The sequence below is a fragment of the Emys orbicularis genome, chromosome 2 (assembly GCF_028017835.1).
Source record: "Emys orbicularis isolate rEmyOrb1 chromosome 2, rEmyOrb1.hap1, whole genome shotgun sequence".
Taxonomy (NCBI): Eukaryota; Metazoa; Chordata; order Testudines; family Emydidae; genus Emys; species Emys orbicularis.
In genome coordinates this window covers 265,423,239-265,443,811 of record NC_088684.1, presented here as the reverse complement: position 1 = coordinate 265,443,811, position 20,573 = coordinate 265,423,239, and the positions used below count along the sequence as shown (strand labels likewise).

General features: G+C 38.5%; 1 protein-coding gene across 2 annotated transcripts in view; it reads left to right on the top strand.

The window, feature by feature from the left end:
• The window catches only part of MASTL (microtubule associated serine/threonine kinase like), a 38,146-nt gene extending 32,791 nt beyond the window's left edge, over positions 1-5,355 (top strand). The window contains exons 10-13 of one of the 2 annotated variants that reach the window (XM_065397936.1): positions 1,178-1,192; positions 2,893-3,006; positions 3,094-3,195; positions 5,198-5,355. In XM_065397936.1, coding sequence (XP_065254008.1) covers positions 1,178-1,192; positions 2,893-3,006; positions 3,094-3,195; positions 5,198-5,355 — 389 coding nt within the window. The remainder of the gene's footprint in view (positions 1-1,177; positions 1,193-2,892; positions 3,007-3,093; positions 3,196-5,197) is intronic. The other variant, XM_065397934.1, reaches the window with a different exon arrangement.
• The last annotated feature ends 15,218 nt before the right edge of the window (positions 5,356-20,573 follow it).

The window sequence follows — 20,573 nt, the reverse complement described above, 5'->3', positions numbered from 1 at the left end:
GTCTGAGCTTAAGACCCTGACTTATGAGCCTCCATATACTGTCTTCTATAAGGACAAGGTGCAGTTGTGGCCCCACATGACCTTTCTCTCAAAGGTAGTTTCCCAATTCCATGCAAACAGGACACATATTTTTCCCAGTTTGTTTCCCTAAACCGCATGCCAGCAACCAGGAGTGAATGTTTCATGCCCTGGATGTCAGCCGAGCACTAGCCTTTTATATTGAAAGAGTAAAGACATTTTGAAAATCAACACAACTCTTCGTTGCAATTGCGGAACGGATTAAAGGACTTCCAGTGTTGCCCCAAAGAATTTCCTCGTGGATCATGGTCTATATCAGAGCATGCCATGACCCAGCAAAGATACCTGCCTTTGCACTGACAGCACACTCCACAAGGGCACAAGCATCCTTGGCGGCGTTCCTAGCGCAGGTTCCCATTAAAGACATCTGCAGGGCAGTGACGTGGTCGTCAATCCACACCTTTATGTCGCATTACTCCATTACACAGCAGGCTAGAGACGATGCCGCATTTGGCAGAGCGATGCTGCACTCTGCAACTCGCTGAACTCTGACACCTCCTCCTCCTAGGAGATGCTTGGGAGTCACCTACTTGAAATCGACATGAGCAAGCACTCAAAGAAAAATGGTTACCTACCTTCTTATAACTGTTGTTCTTCGAAATGTGTTGCTCATGTCCATTCCAAGACCCACCTGCCTACCCCTCTGTCGGAATAGACTGGCAAGAAGAAACTGAAGAGGCGGTGGGTCGTCAGGGACCTATATACACCGCCATGAATGCACGATTCCAGGGGGCTCCACAGCCGACCCAACAGGGGAAAAACCTTCCAACGACTGTGCATGCAGCGCACCCCCCCACACACTTGGAATGGACATGAGCAACACATCTCAAAGAACAACAGTTATGAGAAGGTAGGTAACCATTTTTTTGCTCCTCTCCAAATTTCCTAAAGCATATTTAAGTTTAACTTTTTTAAAAACAGTGTTTGTAGTTAGTTAGTGACTCAGAAAAGTACCACAGTATATTAAAGCAACGAGCAAGAAATAAAATACTTCTCCAGTGTCAAACATAATTGACAATATTTAAATGAATGTGTACAATGATAAATAATTTATTGCAATAATCTTACTATGGTTAACTAATTGTTTTTTTACATTCAGGGATTCTGATGTCTGGTGAGTTTGACTATAAAGGAGTGTTCAACTAAAGTCAAAGTATAACTAGATCACATTTTTCAAGTAAAAGTTATGTGGCTAAAGAAATTGCACATGTAATTCTATATAGCAACAAGAGAACCACATAATAATACATACTACAAGAGACTCAAGATATAGAGAAACTTTGGTCTCCCTGTTGCAGGCCACTGGAGGCTATGCTTACACCCTTCAGATGAAAGTCCGTGCACACCACTTCTAAACACCTTCTCGCTATCGGGAGTAAGCCACAAAAGTTATATAAAATTGGAGGAGATGATGGTGAAAAATGATCATTCAGAATGACTGGCTGGGTTAAAATCCTCAGCCTTTCTGGGATAGCTTATAATGTCTGTTCATTTATGTGGTTAAAAGGGTAGATGTGCACAAGAACTGCATTTGGCTTTCTTGCCACAAAAATAGATGATAGTAATTAATTTTTACTTAGAATGGTCGGGATAAGAATATTAAAATAATTTGTATATGTCTAGACCATGAAACATTTTCCTTAGTATTTTGTCCAGAGTTGTGATCTTATTAGACTTTGACTTCTGTTTTATAATTTTTCCCAAACATCCAAGTATACTGGATGTAGTGGATGGGATCTCATTGCTTTAGTGTGCTGAGCTGGGAGAGGTGCTCTGATTGTTGTGTCCAGCAGGGAAATTTATAACTGACCTATCTGGTTTAGTAAGACTACAATAGGTTAGAAACATAAGAAAGTTAAAATTATCAAAAGCATTTCCTTTTTACCTTGGAGGTGATTTTTAAAAAAAACTCCTTTTACAAGCCTGGATTTCTGTGCAAACCAGTTTTTGCACCCAGTGAATCCTGTATTCTTTATAAGGTGGACTGGGCATGGCTTAAAGATTGCAGAAAACAGAATGCATGCAGCTCTTTGACTAGTGGTGTCTGAACTGCTTTGCCTGCTTGTTTAAGTGGGTTGACTGCATATGTTCGGCAAAGGCTGTACACTTCCCAGAAAAAAACGAGAAACACGAGAGCAAATAAGTAGCTTTGCATTGCTGTAATGAACTTTAGCACAGTAGAACATTAATCCATTTTCTTGCATGCTGGCTCATCTCTGCAGGCTGTGCTCAATATTGGCAGAAATGGGTTTAGGTTATTGAAAAAATATATATATTTTGTGCCTGTGGAGTCGCATCAAGCAACTGAAGTGATAAGGTAATATGTGGAATTACAAGGTTCACTCAGCCTTGCATTCCAGAGGAGCTGAAAAATTACCAATGACTGTCTCCTACCACAAGAGAGCACTTTATATGAGAGAGCCTATAGACACTGTCAGACTAACTTGTACAGGAGTTTGCAATTATGCTATTCCTACACTCTTCTGCCCTCAATAAATGTTACTCTGAATATTAACATGAAGCTATGAACATAGTGACTTTTTAAAAGAAAAATCCTCTTATAGTAAACAATTTTAAATCTCATGCCACAATTATCAGAGTGCAACTTGTGTTTTGTCTGTTTCTCAGTATTTCATAATAAACTTCCTTCCCCAAAAGCTTTTCAGGATTTATAATTTTTTCAAAATTCTGCCACTGTTAGGCTTTAAATGACTTTGTTTGCAAGTGTTGTTGATCCTTCATGCATAGGTCACAGTATAGCTTATTCAGTAACTTCCTTCTTATGCTAACTGCCTGGCTTTCTCACTTATTCAGGTCCTGCAGTAGATTGGTGGGCTCTCGGAGTTTGTTTGTTTGAGTTTTTAACTGGAATTCCACCCTTTAATGATGAAACACCACAACAAGTCTTCCAGAATATTTTGAAAAGAGGTAATTTATATTCTCATCAAAAATGATGAATTCAAAGTTTGCTGTGCTATTTGAACTGCTGACAAGTCTGTGTCTTTCTATTTGTAGATATTCCTTGGCCTGAGGGTGAAGAAAAGTTGTCCAGTAATGCCCAAAATGCAATAGATATTCTTTTAACCATTGACACTACAAAGAGAGCTGGACTGAAGGGTCAGTATTTATTAAACTTTTTTCATTTTACCTTTGTGATAAATTGGATATTTCAAAATGTCACAGTCCCTGCTTTAGCACTGATCTTGAGTGCTAGAATATGTTACAAATTATGGTATCCACTATGCTACTGGTAGACTTCGTGCTGATAAAAGGTTTTATGCTGCTGAATAAGGAAAGCAAATAATGATTTTTACTTTGGTATATATTCACACTGCTTGCAATTAATGTTTAACATCGTTTGTGTGACTTTCCAAAGTGCAATCTATCCAGCTCTTACTGAAAACAGATATTTAGTGTCCAATTTGTCTGTCCTCCCAACAAAAGATTGTTGAGCTCCTGTTAGCGTATTGTCTGGCATTATAACCCAATTGCTTTACATAGATCTTGGAAAAAGTGGGAGAAATCCTTGGAGAGGAACAATTGCCTTTGAGACCTCTGGAAGGATTAAATAGAGTCACATTAAAGTGATGATCCATAACAAGAACCAATGGCTGGAAGCTGAAGGCAGACAAATTCAAACTAGAAATAAGTTTTTACACAGTGAGGGTGATTTAACATTAGAACAAATTAGCAAAGGAAGTGGTGGATTTTCCATCTCTTGATGTCTTTAAATTAAGACTGGATGCCTCTCTGGAAAATGAGCTTTAGCCGAACACAAGTTATTGGATTAATTACATGGATAGCTGGATGAAATATAATGGCCTGTGATATACAGGAAGATAGACTAAAAGATCTAATGGTCCCTTTTGGCCTTAAATTCTATGGAGACCTGTAATTGTAACAGAAGTACCTCTTTAGCTGCATTAAATGCCAAAGATAGGCCAAGATGTCTGCTGTTATGTCATTTTCCTGAGATCAGCTACCATTGCCATTAATAACACATTCCCTGTCATAACACAGTCAGAAGCCTGACTGGTTGAGGAATCCAAGGAACTTGGCTGCATCATTTGGTGCTGGTGGCCTGCCACAGTCACTTCAGTGATATTTTCAGATGAGAAGTTAAAGAAAAGGCATTAGTTTCAAGAACGCTAGTGTCCAAAGTTTGTTCCTTGATAAAGGGTTGGACTGCAGCTTATTGCCAGTACCTCTCCTTTTTAAGGGAGACATTAACAATCCTTTAATAAGGACCCAGGCATTCTCCCAGCCCTTTAGCTTTAAAGCAGAGTCCTCAAATTTTTGACATATAACAGTTCTATTTCTCTGACATCAACTTGCCTACATTTCACACACTGTATTTTGTTATATATTTGGTAACCTTGCTAGTACTTGACAATATGTGTGTAGAGGGAGAGTTCAAAAGTTTTTTCTAGGATGACTCAAGACATCTCACATGATGAAGATAGAGTAGGCTAATAGATGTTCTTTCAAATCGGAGGAATCAGATTTGAGGAGGGAGCCCTGCTAGTGAATCACCAATCAGATTACAGGATTTTCTGATTATCCTGCCTCCAGCAGCTATGGACCTCCATGGTCTGTGGTCTCTTGATCAAACTAGAGTAGGTTTTCAAGTAGTTGGAATTAAAATTTCTCTCTGCAGATGCCCTATCTTGGAAAGTGATTTTTCCATTTGTTGTATGATGGCCATTAGATCACATTTCATACAACCTCCTTTGATCCAGCATCTATGCCAAATGTAAAATTGCTCTCTCTATAACTGAGGAAAAGGTTAGTTTGCATGGGAGTAGTCTGATCCCACTGGGGGTTGTTGGCTGACTTTCCCTCACAGGCGTATCAGATAAACCACCACTCTTTCAGTCAGTCTTAAAAGTGAAGTGACTGTGTTTCACCATCTTTGTCAGTCATGCTAATCTGTGTGCAAATATGTCTCCTTACCTAAACACCATTTGATCTGTCACTGGCTGTTTGCAATGTAGGCTTTTGAATGTCCAGAAAGGTAAAACACACCCAAACAGCTAACTGGCATCATGTCAGTGAGGTGGCTAAACTGGTTGTTCAGAGGAGAACAGTCTTAATATTTTGTGTAAACTTTTTGTTCTAGAGCTGAAACATCATCCCCTCTTTCATGGTGTAGACTGGGATAATCTTCAGAATCAAACTATGCCTTTCGTACCTCAGCCGGTTGATGAAACAGATACCTCCTACTTTGAAGCTAGAAATAATGCTCAGCATCTGACTGTATCTGGATTTAGCTTATAGAATCGAGAAAATGGATCTTTGTCCATGGTTTTGCACATTTGTAAACTACCCTTTAACACTAGTTTGGTCTTGGTTTTCTTACCAAACGTAGTTTTTAAAACAATTGATCAGTCTGCTTTTAATTTGTGTATCCTTTGTTCTAAAACAAAACCACTATACAAAATGTTCATTAATTCCAAATGGCTTCTTGTTCTTTTTATTTATCCTACTTTCTGCACCTTATTGAGAGCCTGAGTATGTATTTGTAAAGTTAGTAATGTCACTTTCACACTTGGCAAAATATTTTTCTTGCTGCTGTGGAGTACTTCCAATTTGTTGGGGCTATTTTGCAATTAAATACAACTGAGTTGGGGCATAAAATGTATTATTTATCTGTCTGGGGTTTAATATGTTCATAGTCACATTTGGGATAGGAGCTTTCAGACCAATTTGGAGCTGCATCCATAGTGAAAATAGAAGTTTTTTAGGTCTCAGGGCAGTGTAAAAACATCTTATTCCTCTGAATTACTCCTTAGTGGGATGAGAAAAGAGATGTTTTTGGCATCCTTAGGTCACATACACTGCCTGCTCGGCTGCTGAGATATCAGTGTTGTAAAACTTAACTGTATTTTTACTGCTAACCTTTTTTTCCCTGGCAAATGCACAGAGTTAAGGAAGCTTATAGCAAATTAAAAAAACCAAATAGACTTTTTGTTTAAATTGTCATACTGAAAAGACTTTGAATGTGTTATGGGATGATAGACTGAACAGTATTTATTTTAGTGACTCCTTGTTTATTTTAAATTTACAAGATCTGAGTGTATATATATATTTGACTTCTTTTCTGTGTCTCTGCCAGATGTTAAAAAAAAATCTTTGCTAATGAAAACATGAATTATGTATATTAAAGTCTATATAATGTATTGCAAATTGATTAATTTGAGAACATCATAAGTTCAATTTCAATAAAACTTGAGTTAAAATTAGGACTTTCAGTATTAAGCATTTTAATGAGGGATCTAAGCTGTATTTTAATATATTGGGAAAATACATAGAGATTATCTACTGCATTGTGGAGATTGTTACGTTTCTGATAATGCCTGATTTTTGTCTCTGTTAAAACTGTTTTCCTTTATCTTAGATGGGAATCACCATTAAACAAAATTTGTCTTTCTTTTAGTGCTTAAAATTTCATTCAATTCATTACAAGGTTTTTAGTTTCCTGCTTCAGTGTCTGCTGTGGTGGGGGTGGGGCAGAAGGTTCAGGATGTACCATGGTGTAATTCGCCTACTGTATCCTAAAACTGATCACTACGCTAGCAATCATCGTGTGGCTTTTCAGGGCATTGCATGGAATTGACATTTCAGACAAAGCAAGTGGATTGATGACCATTCATTTTCCATTCTTCCTGGCACACAAGGCTAGTGAATGCAGCTTGAACTAATCTAGAGTTGCCAAACTTCCTGCTCCAAATAGCCAAGAAGGGTGTGAGAGAGAAGAATCACCCTATGTTTTGTCCCAGAAGCCACACAAGAGATCAGACAGTTGCAAAATGTCATAAAATTACAATTGTCAAGACATGTTTGCATTGTAATTTACTGGGGACCTGTGAAAACATGGTATGAGGAACACATTGGAATGTTGGGATGTCAGAAGCCATACTATAGTTTGTCACATTGATTGAAATGTCTCCCAATTTCTGCATATTTGCAGATCACTGAATCTAGTTTGTGCATGTAGCAGCAATTTAAATGGTGACAGTTTTCTAAATGTTGAATATAATAGGTATTTATTACTTCACATGATTAACGGAGGACTATTTCTGTCAGTGAGATAAAGAAGCTGCAGATCATAACAGGTCCTTTATTGTAAGAGAAATGTAGCATTTGTAGCCAAATATCCCAAACTCTCAAAAAAAAATCTTAACCTGAGATGAAGTACAGCATCTGAAAATGTCATGGGATTAGTTTGGTTTTTCAGAAGTTAGGTGTGAGAAAACTAGTCTTTTAATGAGAAATACAGCTTTATGATGCACTGTCATCTCTCCATAAAAGTCTATTAGCAAACTGTTCAAGTTGAGCACCAAAACTATTTTTTTAGTGTTCAGCTATTAATAGAAATTGAAATAGGATGTAACTATCTATTAGCATAATTAGTTCATGCTGCTAGCGAGGGTTTTGGTTTTGTTAGGATGTTCTGAATGCACCAGCTTATATTCATCAAGAAAATATTTAACAAAAAATACCAAGATTTTATAAAGTAGAATCACAAATTGATATGAGCTTTTATTTAAAGACCTTTCAAATTAATTACAATGTGCATCATGAACTACAGAAACTATTTTGAAGTGTTTAATTATCTTTTTACATAGTCTAATGCATTAATATAAAACTAGAAATCAAACCATTGTAAAACATGTATAAACAAGAACCCTAGTATCTATCCATTCTGTTTCAAAAACTATCTCAAGGAACCCAATTTAGAAGTTTATATATGTTACCATAATAAAGTCTTACAAGTCAAAATGACAGAAATGGGAATTTTTCATTAGACTGTATGTAAGTTTCGTAGACAAGTCAGAGAGCAGAGTGTATTAATATGAATGGTATGCATTCATTATAAAATATTTCTGCACAGGGTCATACTTTCCTTGGTCTGTACAGCTGCATAATGTGAAATTTTCTCATCTAATTCTATTGAATATCTTGATTTTTTTTGTTACTATGCAGACATAATGGAATTAAGACTACATGTTGACTAAGCAAGTTGATACAGCAAATCCTTTCTTCAAAACTGTTTTAGCTTTCTTTTTATCATGTATTGTTTCAAAGATTTGTTGTTTCCCATTTAACACCTCCCATTTTCCCATGACAGAAGCATAAAACAAGAGGTTTGGAGGCCTTGGACAAATTTAATCTTCCTGTAACTAGTTATCTCAATCATAACGTGCACATTAGAACAGGCTTGTGGTCCCTGGAAGCTGTGGAATGCTGCCTCTGTGTTCTGTTGTGCAGTTGATAGGCCAGCAGTTTCTTTTGAGGCCTCTTGGTTTCCATGCACTCCATATTTGTTCCTTAATCTATACACAATTCCAAAGCTTCTAGAGTCATCTTAGTTCATGTCAGCTGGACTGAGGGTTAAGCTCAAGAAATGTCAAGTCCACTGAAATCTCTGTATTGAAAAAGCTATGGCTTTCAGGCACTCAGCTCTGTAGCTAAAGTCACTACTATTACTATTAATCAGATTGAGAAAGTTTTCATCTATTATGGCACAGGCAGTTGGGGCCAAGGAGCCTTGGAATGTTGACTGTACCTTTTTGCTGATTAAGCCTAGGCTTTAGTAACCTTGAAACCCCAGACTCAACTATTAGAACCACTCCCATACCTGGGAGAAGCCAACCCCTGTGCCTCTGGTCAGTTCTGGAACTCACTTACCATCATTTACAAATGAGCTCAGTGGAATCTTTTAAGCAGCTGATGTTTGTCCAAACTCTGACTGCTCATGGGCTAAATTTAGCCGGTTTGGTAAAATAAAACATTTTAGTCTGTTTTCTGTTGAACACTGGAACCTGTCCTTTATAAAACTGTGTGACCAGCCAGCTAGCACTACACTTTCTTAAAGTTCTCAGCAGGAGCACCCTTTGCATGTGCTAATAAGCAAGTATCATGCTGAGGTTCAAGTGAAGGACCAGTCTGAACATTTTATATAGTGTATGTAGTTGAGAGAAAGAAGTTGGTTGTTGCTGCATGCTTTGCCTCTGCCTCCAACCTCTCACTCCCCACCCCCATCCACTAGATGTAAATAACTACTTAGAACAGAGAGGGTCAGTAATGTCATTGAGGCAGAATCAATTTGCAATGTTTTATCTAAGTGATAAGACATTCTTCAAATGCTTTTATAAATTACTCTGCCCCTGTGCAGTACTAGTTTATTTTTAATATTTTTTCCCCTCTTCATGTGTAGGCACTGGGCCATTGGCCAATCATGTGGCACCTTCTCTCCCCCCCCCCCCCCCCGAGCCTATTCTATACAGCTGGTAGTGCCTAGGTGTTCGTTCATCTTATGCTGTGAACAGGGGAGAGAAGCACTACTGCTGCTGCCTTCATTATAGGGTTCCTAAGTCTCTTGCCTTCTGTGACTATCTTTCTTGTGCCTTTCTGAGATAGCAGGCTAATCTGGTCACAGGAGCTAGGTTTGGTATTCTCCTTCAGTCCAAGGGTTGCTTGTTTCTATTTCTAATCATAGAATATCAGGGTTGGAAGGGACCTCAGGAGGTCATCTAGTCCAACCCCCTGCTCAAAGCAGGACCAATTCCCAACTAAATCATCCCAGCCAGGGCTTTGTCAAGCCGGGCCTTAAAAACCTCCAAGGAAGGAGACTCCACCACCTCCCTAGGTAACGCATTCCAGTGATTCACCACCCTCCTAGTGAAATAGTGTTTCCTAATATCCAACATAGACCTCCCCCACTGCAACTTGAGACCATTGCTCCTTGTTCTGTCATATGCCACCATTGAGAACAGCCAAGTTCCATCCTCTTTGGAACCCCCCCTTCAGGTAGTTGAAGGCTGCTATCAAATCCCCCCTCATTCTTCTCTTCTGGAGACTAAACAATCCCAGTTCCCTCAGCCTCTCCTCATAAGTCATGTGTTCCAGCCCCCTAATCATTTTTGTTGCCCTCCGCTGGACTCTTTCCAATTTTTCCACATCCTTCTTGTAGTGTGGGGCCCAAAACTGGACACAGTACTCTAGATGAGGCCTCACCAATGTCGAATAAAGGGGAACGATCACGTCCCTCGATCTGCTGGCAATGCCCCTACTTATACAGCCCAAAATGCTGTTAGCCTTCTTGGCAACAAGAGCACACTGTTGACTCATCTCCAGCTTCTCGTCCACTGTGACCCCTAGGTCCTTTTCTGCAGAACTGCTACCTAGCCATTCGGTCCCTAGTCTGTAGCTGTGCATGGGATTCTTCCGTCCTAAGTGCAGGACTCTGCACTTGTCCTTGTTGAACCTCATCAGGTTTCTTTTGGCCCAATCCTCTAATTTGTCTAGGTCCCTCTGTATCCGATCCCTACCCTCTAGTGTATCTACCATGCCTCCTAGTTTAGTGTCATCTGCAAACTTGCTGAGAGTGCAGTCCACACCATCCTCCAAATCATTAATAAAGATATTAAACAAAACCGGCCCCAGGACCGACCCTTGAGGCACTCCGCTTGAAACTGGCTGCCAACTAGACATGGAGCCATTGATTACTACCCGTTGAGCCCGACGATCTAGCCAGCTTTCTATCCACCTTACAGTCCATTCATCCAGCCCATACTTCTTTAACTTGGCAGCAAGAATACTGTGGGAGACCGTATCAAAAGCTTTGCTAAAGTCAAGGAATAACACATCCACTGCTTTCCCCTCATCCACAGAGCCAGTTATCTCATCATAGAAGGCAATTAGGTTAGTCAGGCACGACTTCCCCTTGGTGAATCCATGCTGACTGTTCCTGATCACTTTCCTCTCCTCTAAGAGTTTCATAATTGATTCCTTGAGGACCTGCTCCATGATTTTTCCAGGGACTGAGGTGAGGCTGACTGGCCTGTAGTTCCCCGGATCCTCCTCCTTCCCTTTTTTAAAGATGGGCACTACATTAGCCTTTTTCCAGTCATCCGGGACCTCCCCCGATCGCCATGAGTTTTCAAAGATAATGGCCAATGGCTCCGCAATCACATCCGCCAACTCCTTTAGCACCCTCAGATGCAGTGCATCCGGCCCCATGGACTTGTGCACGTCCAGTTTTTCTAAATAGTCCCGAACCACTTCTTTCTCCACAGAGGGCTGGTCACCTTCTCCCCATATTGTGCTGCCCAGTGCAGCAGTGTGGGAGCTGACCTTGTTTGTGAAGACAGAGGCAAAAAAAATCATTGAGTATATTAGCTTTTTCCACATCCTCGGTCACTAGGTTGCCTCCCTCATTCAGTAAGGGGCCCACACTTTCCTTGACTTTCTTCTTGTTGCTAACATACCTGAAGAAACCCTTCTTGTTACTCTTAACATCTCTTGCTAGCTGCCCTCTTCTCACTGCAACTGTCTCCTTCCCGGACATCAGTATGCAAGCTGCCACTGTTCCTATGTATCTATGGGAACATGGCAAAGAGCCATCTCTTGATTTGGCTCCTACTAGGCAATCTGTGCTGGAAGTACCACACCTCTACATGACAGTGTAGTTACTGTGATGAGATCTAAGTAAATAAATGGAAAACAACCTTCACTATCCCCAAACCCAATTGTGGGTGCCAGCAGCTAAGATTTGGACAGCACCAGTTGGAGTAGCATACTCAATGCCTCCAGCCACTCTGATTCATTTAGAGAGGCTTTCAAGAGTTAAGGCTATGATGCCCTTCTGTCATTTGTCTCATAAACCAATATCTCTGGCCCTGTGGAGTGGCAGAAAGGAGTCTGTTACAGGCCTTTATGGAAAAGAAAACACTGTAGATGAGTTGGAAAGAGGCAAGAAAATGATCTCTGATGTGCCTTGTGGTTCCTCGTTATAGCTGCTTGCTGGTTGGGGACGTCCAGTCTCAGACTCCCACTTTAATCCAGTCAGTTAGACCCTCAATGAGGTCTACAGCCATGTCTAGTGTGGGATATCTACCTAGGCTGCTAGTCCTGCAAGAGCACAGGGAAGCAGCATCAGTGGAATAATGGTTTCACTTTGTATTAAAACTTACAGGAACTTATTTCTTTCCATGAAATGGTATGGTGGGAGGCTTGGTAGACACTTATGTACTGAATACAAAATGATGCAGTAGTAAAGCGGATATTCTGTGAGAGAAATGTTTCTACATTTGTTAAAGGCCTTTTTAAAAAAAGATGAACTGAGTTACTTTGTGCATGCACTAATAGCCAGAGAGACACAAGCAGGGTACAAAGGGTGTGGTCGTCTGCACCACTATTTGCTGTAACAGGTTGCAGTCACATTTTTGAAAAAACATGATAGAGTAATTAGCCTTTAATGCAGACTCTCCTTGCTCAGTAATCAATCTTAATTCTTTCACTGTCTATAATATGACAATCAGCTATTTAAAATACAGGCAGAATAGCTTCATCGAGGCCTAGAATCTCAACCATAGCAAAATTTCCATTGTAGGATTGGTTTAATTCAGATTTAACTTTTCAGCATGTCCAGTCATGCTAGGTTTGTTTATACGTTACACCAAAACAGCTGCTTGTGAAGACGTGCTATCAGAGATGTTCTCTTGTGTCACTTTATTTAGTAACTCAGTTTTACATCAAAGATCAAGATCAGAAGAGGGAGAATAAAATTTTTTTTTAAGTATTTAAAGACAAGATTAAAATCATGTTCTGTTAAACAAGGCAGAAACATTAAATCCTATAATTACATCTATTTTATACAGTATAACTTGCATGAAAAGTGCTTTTCAAAACTATAAAATAAGAGACTTTACAGGGCAGAAAGCATGTCTTATCCCAAAAGACATTTCCCATGAATTATTTGTACTGTATCACTGACTAAAGAATGAGACAGCATAAACAGTGTAGTTTTTAAGATTCATATCTTAAATGTAGGTTATGGCATAATGGAATTTTTCTTCTCTTCATTGCAGATGCAAAGCAACCATTTTACTATCTGAGTCCGGTTTCTTACTTTGTGCAGAAAATATCTTAATATACTGCTCACATTCTCATAGATCTAGGCTATGTAACTTAGATACATTTAAAAAAAAAAAAAATCAAACTGCAAAGTATACTTTGACCAAGCAAACTTCACAAGACTAATATATTCATGTTTATACTGATCAATAAAATTTCTATGTATGAATAAATACCACTGGAAAGAATAGTCAGCACCAAAATTAGCATATACATTTTGGAAAATATTTGAATATTTGAATGCAGTGGAAGGATACAAGGAAAATATGGAAACAGATGTTTTCTCACCAGTAGGTTTTGGGGTGGGAAAAGGCCACAAAGATGTTGGGGCTAGATTAATTCATCTATCCTTTAAATTAACTACTACATAAAATAATAGCTTACATGGGACTAAACTTTGTAAAATCTTACAAATATTGGGTGTAGCTAGTTTTCATCTTGTATTTTAAAGCACTATGTGCATAAACTTCATGTCTCGGTTAAAATGAAACCGGTTAGCAGTAAAGAAAGATATATGAATGAAAAGTATTATTCAGCGCAGCTTCTCTCTATGGTTCCTTTACACCATACACTGCTCTCAACGTTATAATCAATAATCCCCATGTTACTACCATGTCTCTAACATGCAAGATGCTACAGTGGTTTTGGGAGTGGGTACATATAGTGCAATGAATGGCAGTATTATTCAAATATTTGATTCCACCTATGGCTGATGTACAAAGAAATGTACCGCACATCTGTCTAGCAGCAAAACAGACCAGTTGAACCCTTCAGAGCTACAACATTACATGCAGCCTTTTAGCCACCTTATAATGTACGCACAGGACTTGTACTGTCTTCCCAGTCACTGCTTCTATCGCACAGTATGTAACGTGAAAGAAATCTGAGTTACTGCAATTGCAAAATCATCCTAATGTTTAATTGCCATAAAAAAAAAAAAATCAGTCATCTCTACAGAATGCCCAGCCAGAAATCCATTTCAAAAGATTAATAATTTAATGTTCATATGGTTTAAGGGTGGGATAATTATTTATTTTACTTGTAATCTAGGAGCAGTGGATCATTCAAGTATCAGTAATGTTAGTCCTTAAGTAGTTAGCTCCCATGTAGTGCAAAAAATTACTACAACCGAAGGAAGATTTAGCCATCACAGATCCTGAGGTTCTCATGTGAATTCTGAATTCCTTCTCTCTCCAGGCTGTCCCAGTCCTAGTAGTCTTTAAGCGAAATCAAAAATTAAGTTCTCAGTTCAGTTTTCTAAAAGGAACCAAACATGTAATTAGTTTAACCCCACTTCCTTAGCTTTTGAAAAAAAATTTAGTGGTAGAGCCACATAAAATTTACTTATGTAAGGACTTTTCACTTAAAACAGACATGTTGTGAATATAAGCAATTAACATTATGAAACTACACATTAAACCCCACAATTACTTGAAGTTAGGTATAATGTTCTCCCTTTATTCTTTTTGCATACACCATATATTTCTTCACGGTATACATTTGTATAGTAAACAGAAAAAGATGATCAGGTTTAAGAATGGTGCACGGGTGCTAATGGTCAATTGTTTTTCAAAGTGATTAGGTCAAAAGTTTATCTTAGTTTACTGGTGATCAGCCTGGGTGCTTTTACAACAAACAAACAAACAAACAAACAAAAACTAAGCAGGTTGTTTTTTTTTTTAAATCATAACCCATACATTTATTATATTTGGCTGTAACTATACCTTAAAAGAATCTGACACTGTAGGAGATCTCTCCATTAAATTAAAACAAAATACAAAAATAATGAGGCACAATAGCAGCACATTTTCTCCTCCATTACTACATAACTCAACAGTAAGCGTGTGCGTGCGTGTGCACACACACACACACACACACACCCCTCACATTTCCACCAACCAAAAGTAAAAAAAATCCCTTCCAAAATCCCAGCCACTTCTGTGCTCCCAAAACAGATCGGCTTTGCAGCATACCTGGAAGATCAAGAGATTCAGGTAACTTCTGAATTCCAAATCCTTTGAGTATAAAAATGCTACCATTATGCAGCATGTCCATCCCCTCACCACACTGTAGCTAAGATCCTCAGCACAGATCTTCCACATGGCAGTGCACTGATCTTATACTAAACAGATAGGCTGGCCACTTTACTTCATTTGTTTGGTTTTGTTTTTTAAATTAGTATAAAAATAATAGAACAAAGCCTGTGGTCAATGATGTTAGGGGAGTGTAATGCCAGTGTAGTATACTTATATTTGAGGAAATAGGATAAGAGAACCCTTAACTGGCAGTGTCCATTTCAAGTTTGTGCTAAAATGTATGAGCAATGGCCATTTTTCAAAGTACAGATGTAGTTTGATCAAAGAATAATTTAACACAAATCTAGTGAGAGAGATCTGCAGAAAGATGTGGAATAAAAAGAGGATAAAGGATAACACCATCCTAAGACAATGGAGTCAGCAGTGAGGTCTGAGTCTGGATCTAGTGTTTAGAAAACATTAACTTGAGCTTTCCATGCTTAGACAGAGAAGGGAAATAGAGGAGATTAAGTAGGGTTTGAAGGGTGCTCCTCTTAATTAAAGCAGCACTACTGTCATTTAGCTAAAGGAAGCAGAAAAGAAGCCCAAGATCACTTGATCAAAACAGAACAGACAGGAAGGTATTCAAAACATTGAAAAATATGTACTGGTTATCAGTATAAAAGTAGTAATCCAGGTGCAGATGAGATGAGAGTGAGAGAAAGTAGCTAGAATAGGAAACTGAACATTGAACGCACCGTAAAGGAACCATCTCCATTTACAGGGAGAAATCTGTTTGCTAGGCAAGAGCAGAACAACAAGAGGATACCAGAGACTCCTGCATAACAATGGAGGTGGTTCAGGAGGATATCAGTGGGCCACAGAATCTAAGGATGTCAAACAGATGGGAGCCAGCCAGCCTCAGACATATAAGGATACTCACTGGAAGTGGTATGTTGTTTCATTTTGCACAAGGCTTATGGTAGCTAATTTTGAATTTCTTGCTGAACATCCATTCTGTTCCTCTTTGGGAGCAAAATCACATATCTTCCTATTCCAGTCTCTTCCAAAGGCTCTGGTACACGGTTAGGTTGAGCACCTCATCCTTAGCACTGGGAGTTTCACTGGTACTTAGAGTGGAACTTTCAGCAGGTTACATCCTGGATAGTGAAAGCTCAAGGAAATGTAGGATTCTTTAGGGGCACTAGCTATAAATCTACTTAATGTTTTGACACTGCCCATGTCCTCTATTCATGTTATACAAGCCTCGTGCAATGTAAGAATATGTTCATCATTGTTTATGAATGCAAAATCTTCTCATCCCTATGAGTAGAGTAGTGTACTGTCTAACAAATGAAAACTTAAATATACAAGCACATGCTCTTTTGAGTAAAAGTATACAAATAAATCTTCACCTTCGCCTTCTTTGAAAGTATACATGCACCAACCACTGGGCAACGAAGGGCCATACAACAGCAAAGGCTAAAGTGCCAGGAGAAATATCAAAGGGCCACCATGATGGTCTCTAAGCAAAACAAAATACAAATTGTGGTCTCCAGTTTGTATCAGTACATTAGATGCTAGTATATATACACACTTTAAATACTTCTGGGTCAAAGTGCAAAAAACTAGAAACTTGCATAGCAGAAGGAAATAGTTTACACTTCATTTTAAAACTGATTTATTGAATCATTTCTTCAGAGACTAGATCATAAGAGCTCTATTTTACTCCTTCTAGTTCAAGGGGAAGGCAAAATTTAAAGCATGTAAGAAATCTAAAGCCATTTTATATTGTTCCAAACATTGCCTTTTACAAATATGGAAAAAAAAATCTTACCTTAGCAGATGAGGCAGGTTGTAAATTTGACTGTAGCGTCACAGATCTTGCCTTTAAATACAAACCAAGGCTAGTAAGTATCAAAATGGTACACTCTGACCTCAGATGGAAATTAACACCAATTTCTATAGGAATGCATTGACTTGCAACGGAAGGACCAACTAATATAGTTGACTTAATGTGTAGAAGTGATACAAACTCCATTATGGTGGAGACTAGATACAACTACGCTTCACAGTTCAAAATAAAAGATTTGAAAATTTCTTTAATAACTTAGATTATAGACCTAATTCTTACTTTATCTTAAAAAGCATAGAAACTATCCAAAAATATACCCTTGAGAGAGAGCTTTTCAAGGCATAGCTAGTTAAGCAACATGGGTTGATTTTTCTTTAAATATAACTTTCCAGGAAAAAATAGATAATCTGGACAAATTTTTACCTGGGAGGCTGTCAGTGCCTCCAGTGTATGCAGTCTCTGAAGGACGTTCTGCATGTCTTCTTGTAACCTCATGAGCACTACTGCAATTTGTTCATTAAGGCTGCCCCTTGGTGCTCTGTCTGACCCCCAGCGTTCTCCATCCCCTCCACTGCCCATCTGTCCACCTTGAGCACCATCACCCAGAGGCTGCATCCTATGCCCTAAGTTTTTGAGGGGAAAAAACAAAACAGAGAGAAGCTATTGCCTCTACTGAAAATGGTTGGTTATACTGCTTTATTATTTCCCACTTCCCCAACCAAGGGTAACACTTGTATCCTCTAACTCTAAATTCTCGTACAAAAGAACCAAGATGTTATTACAGCATGTGATGCTATAGTAAAGGGTCTGTAACTATAAACGTCATTTGCAGGATAATCTTCTTTGATTCCCATCAGTCAGCTCAATAGTGATGAGGAGGCCAGATGAAATCTTTCAACCACTTTCTGTCTTTTACCAGCTTCATGACTTTGTTTATATTTAAACCTTTTTATTCTATGTCATTCTTCACTTTGTCTATCCAATGCCTCCTTAGTCTTCTTCTATTTCGAATGTCTTGCGTTCAGGTATGTATCGCCACATCTGGTATCCTTTCCAGGTCCATTCTTGACACATCTAAGACCACAGTGGTCTTTCTTGAATCTTCCATAACAGAGTTATTTCTTGCCCGAGCCGTTTTCTTATCACTTCATTTTTCTTTTTCTGCAGTCTTGACACACACAGTATTCCTCTCATTATGTTTGTCGGCTTTCCTCATACTCCAACATTCTGACCAATACAGTAGTATCAGCATGACAGCTGCCTCATATATACGGTCATATTTTTATCTAAACGTCTTTTGCCTTCCAGATCTTGCAGAATTTTCTAAATGCAGTAGTGGCTAGTCTGATTCTTCTTTTCATGGCATCTTTGTGATTTCCATTCTCTGATATTAGTCCTCCAAGATACACAAATGTTTCCACTTGTTCTAGTTCTTTGTTTCTGATTTTTATCTTTACCTCTTATCTTCCAATTGCCATAGTTTTTGTCTTCTCCATGCTTATCTTCAATTTGAATTTTCTGCTTTCCCTGTTTACCTTGTCAGTTATTCTTGAAGAATTCTCCTTGGTCAATATCATCTGCAAATCTAGGGTTATTCACTGTCCTCCCACATAACATGACTCCTCTAGTTTAATCGCTCAGTGCTACAGCCTTTACTGCTTCCAATACTAAGTTTAACAAATCTGGGGATGGAGTGAGACACAGATACACATTTACACATCCTGATGACTTGATATTCATGCTTACATGATTTGCAGGCTAGTTATAAAGAAACCATACAGTACAATGCTGGGTATGAAAACTGCATACAGATTTCAGCGAAGATCCCTAAGCTAAGCAGTGATCCTTCTGCCCAGTTTAACAGAGACAGTGAGGCCCGTCCTGTTATCAAAGGTAGGTGAGGAAAAACTAGGGAGGTCTTTCACATATCCAAATGGAATGTAGAAGACACTTCGGGACAGTGAGGAAGGCAGAAAGGGGATGAAAAAAAGAGACATTTGCATCAAACTTAATTTTCTCTTTAAATTTTTTGTGCTTAGTCTATTGAGGTTCTGTTAGGAAGCAGCAATCAAGAAAGGGGGTAGGATAAATAATCACATACCATGTCCATTCTAGTTTTTCAATCTAGAGATCGTGTTAGGATTCTTTTTAAAAATCTCTGCTAATGATAGTCTGTAGTGCCAGTTGGAAAAAAGGAGAGAGCCAGCTGTTGTGCTTTATTTTTTTTTAAAAAACAAAACCACATGACTATTATACTAGCAGCAAACCTCAGGAAGGAATTTTCACATATTGCATCATTTGTTCATTTCACAGTGTTTTCTAAAAACCTGTAATTATCATTCATAGACATTTCTTCCAAGTTTCCGATGAACAAACTGGCGTTAACATTGGCCACATTTAAAACAATGGCAGATATTTGAGTAGAAATGCAAGTTTTTAAAGAAGAAAAAAGAGTGCTGCTTCCATATCAGTTCTCAGTATTGTTAAAAATCAACACAGGTAGTAAGAGGTGGAGGGGCGTCCCTCATATATTGAAGATTTTGGCTATTAAATAACTGCCTCATCTCTTAGTTATTTAGGCATTATATTAGTATAAAGCAAACAGCTATGGCCAAAGACTGACCAAATTAAATACAATACCAAAAATGAATATTTTAATGAAATGCTCCATTCTGATACAGTAAAAGTAAAAATACTTTGATGCTTAAAATGTACCTTGTAACTTGCAGAGAAACTCTCCTTTCTCTACATTTATAAATCTGGTTTGAAGATGAAGTGAAAGATTACACTAGTAAAACAGAAGGGTGCTCTGAGTGATACTTGGAATTCAAGATAAGCCAAACCGGAACAGTCCACTATTTAGCTCATGAGGCTGACTGAAGCACTCTCCAGTACGAGAACACTCTTTTCTGACTCTTATTATGAATAAAATAAAATAAAAAGTACTCTTAATGCAAAGGTTAATTGTTACCACTAGAATTTAGGGGTGCAATATTTATTTATCCAGTTATGGAAGAAGTGGGATGAAAACGTTATACAGCATTGCTGCCCTAATGTTCAATCATAGAATCATAGAATATCAGGGTGGGAAGGGACCTCAGGAGGTCATCTAGTCCAACCCCCTGCTCAAAGCAGGACCAATCTTGACAAATGACTCAGCTGATCTATATGCGGAAGTACAGTGAGAAAAATACAAATGATGCACACACAGTACCTCTCCCTCTTCTGACTCCATGGAAATCCACCTTTTCTCCGCCTTTCTTCTCTTTGTGAGGGCCTCCATCGCTGCCTTTGCCATCTTCTCCCCCACACTTGACTTCACCTTTTCCTTCAACTGCTGCCTCTGTTATATCCTCAACTCTAAAATTCTCAGAGGGCAGGTGAGCATGCTCAGGAAAACCAGCATTTTCCAATAGATGACTGTGATCTACTTCCAAGAAATGGGATGAATGCTGTAAAGGTCCTTTGGCTGATGTAATCATTTCCAAGGGCTACAAATTAACAGCAGCATCTAGTTAATCTTAAAGTATGTGTTCTGTAAAATCTGACAGTTATCAAATAAAAGATGAAGTGTCCTCTATCCACTTTAAAAAAAAAAAAAAAAAAAAAAAAAAAAAAAGCTTCCCCATTGTTAAGGTTTTGCTTTCAATCGAAGCAATGATCACCCTACAGGATGTTTTTAGTATTTTCTAGATGTCCTTTTC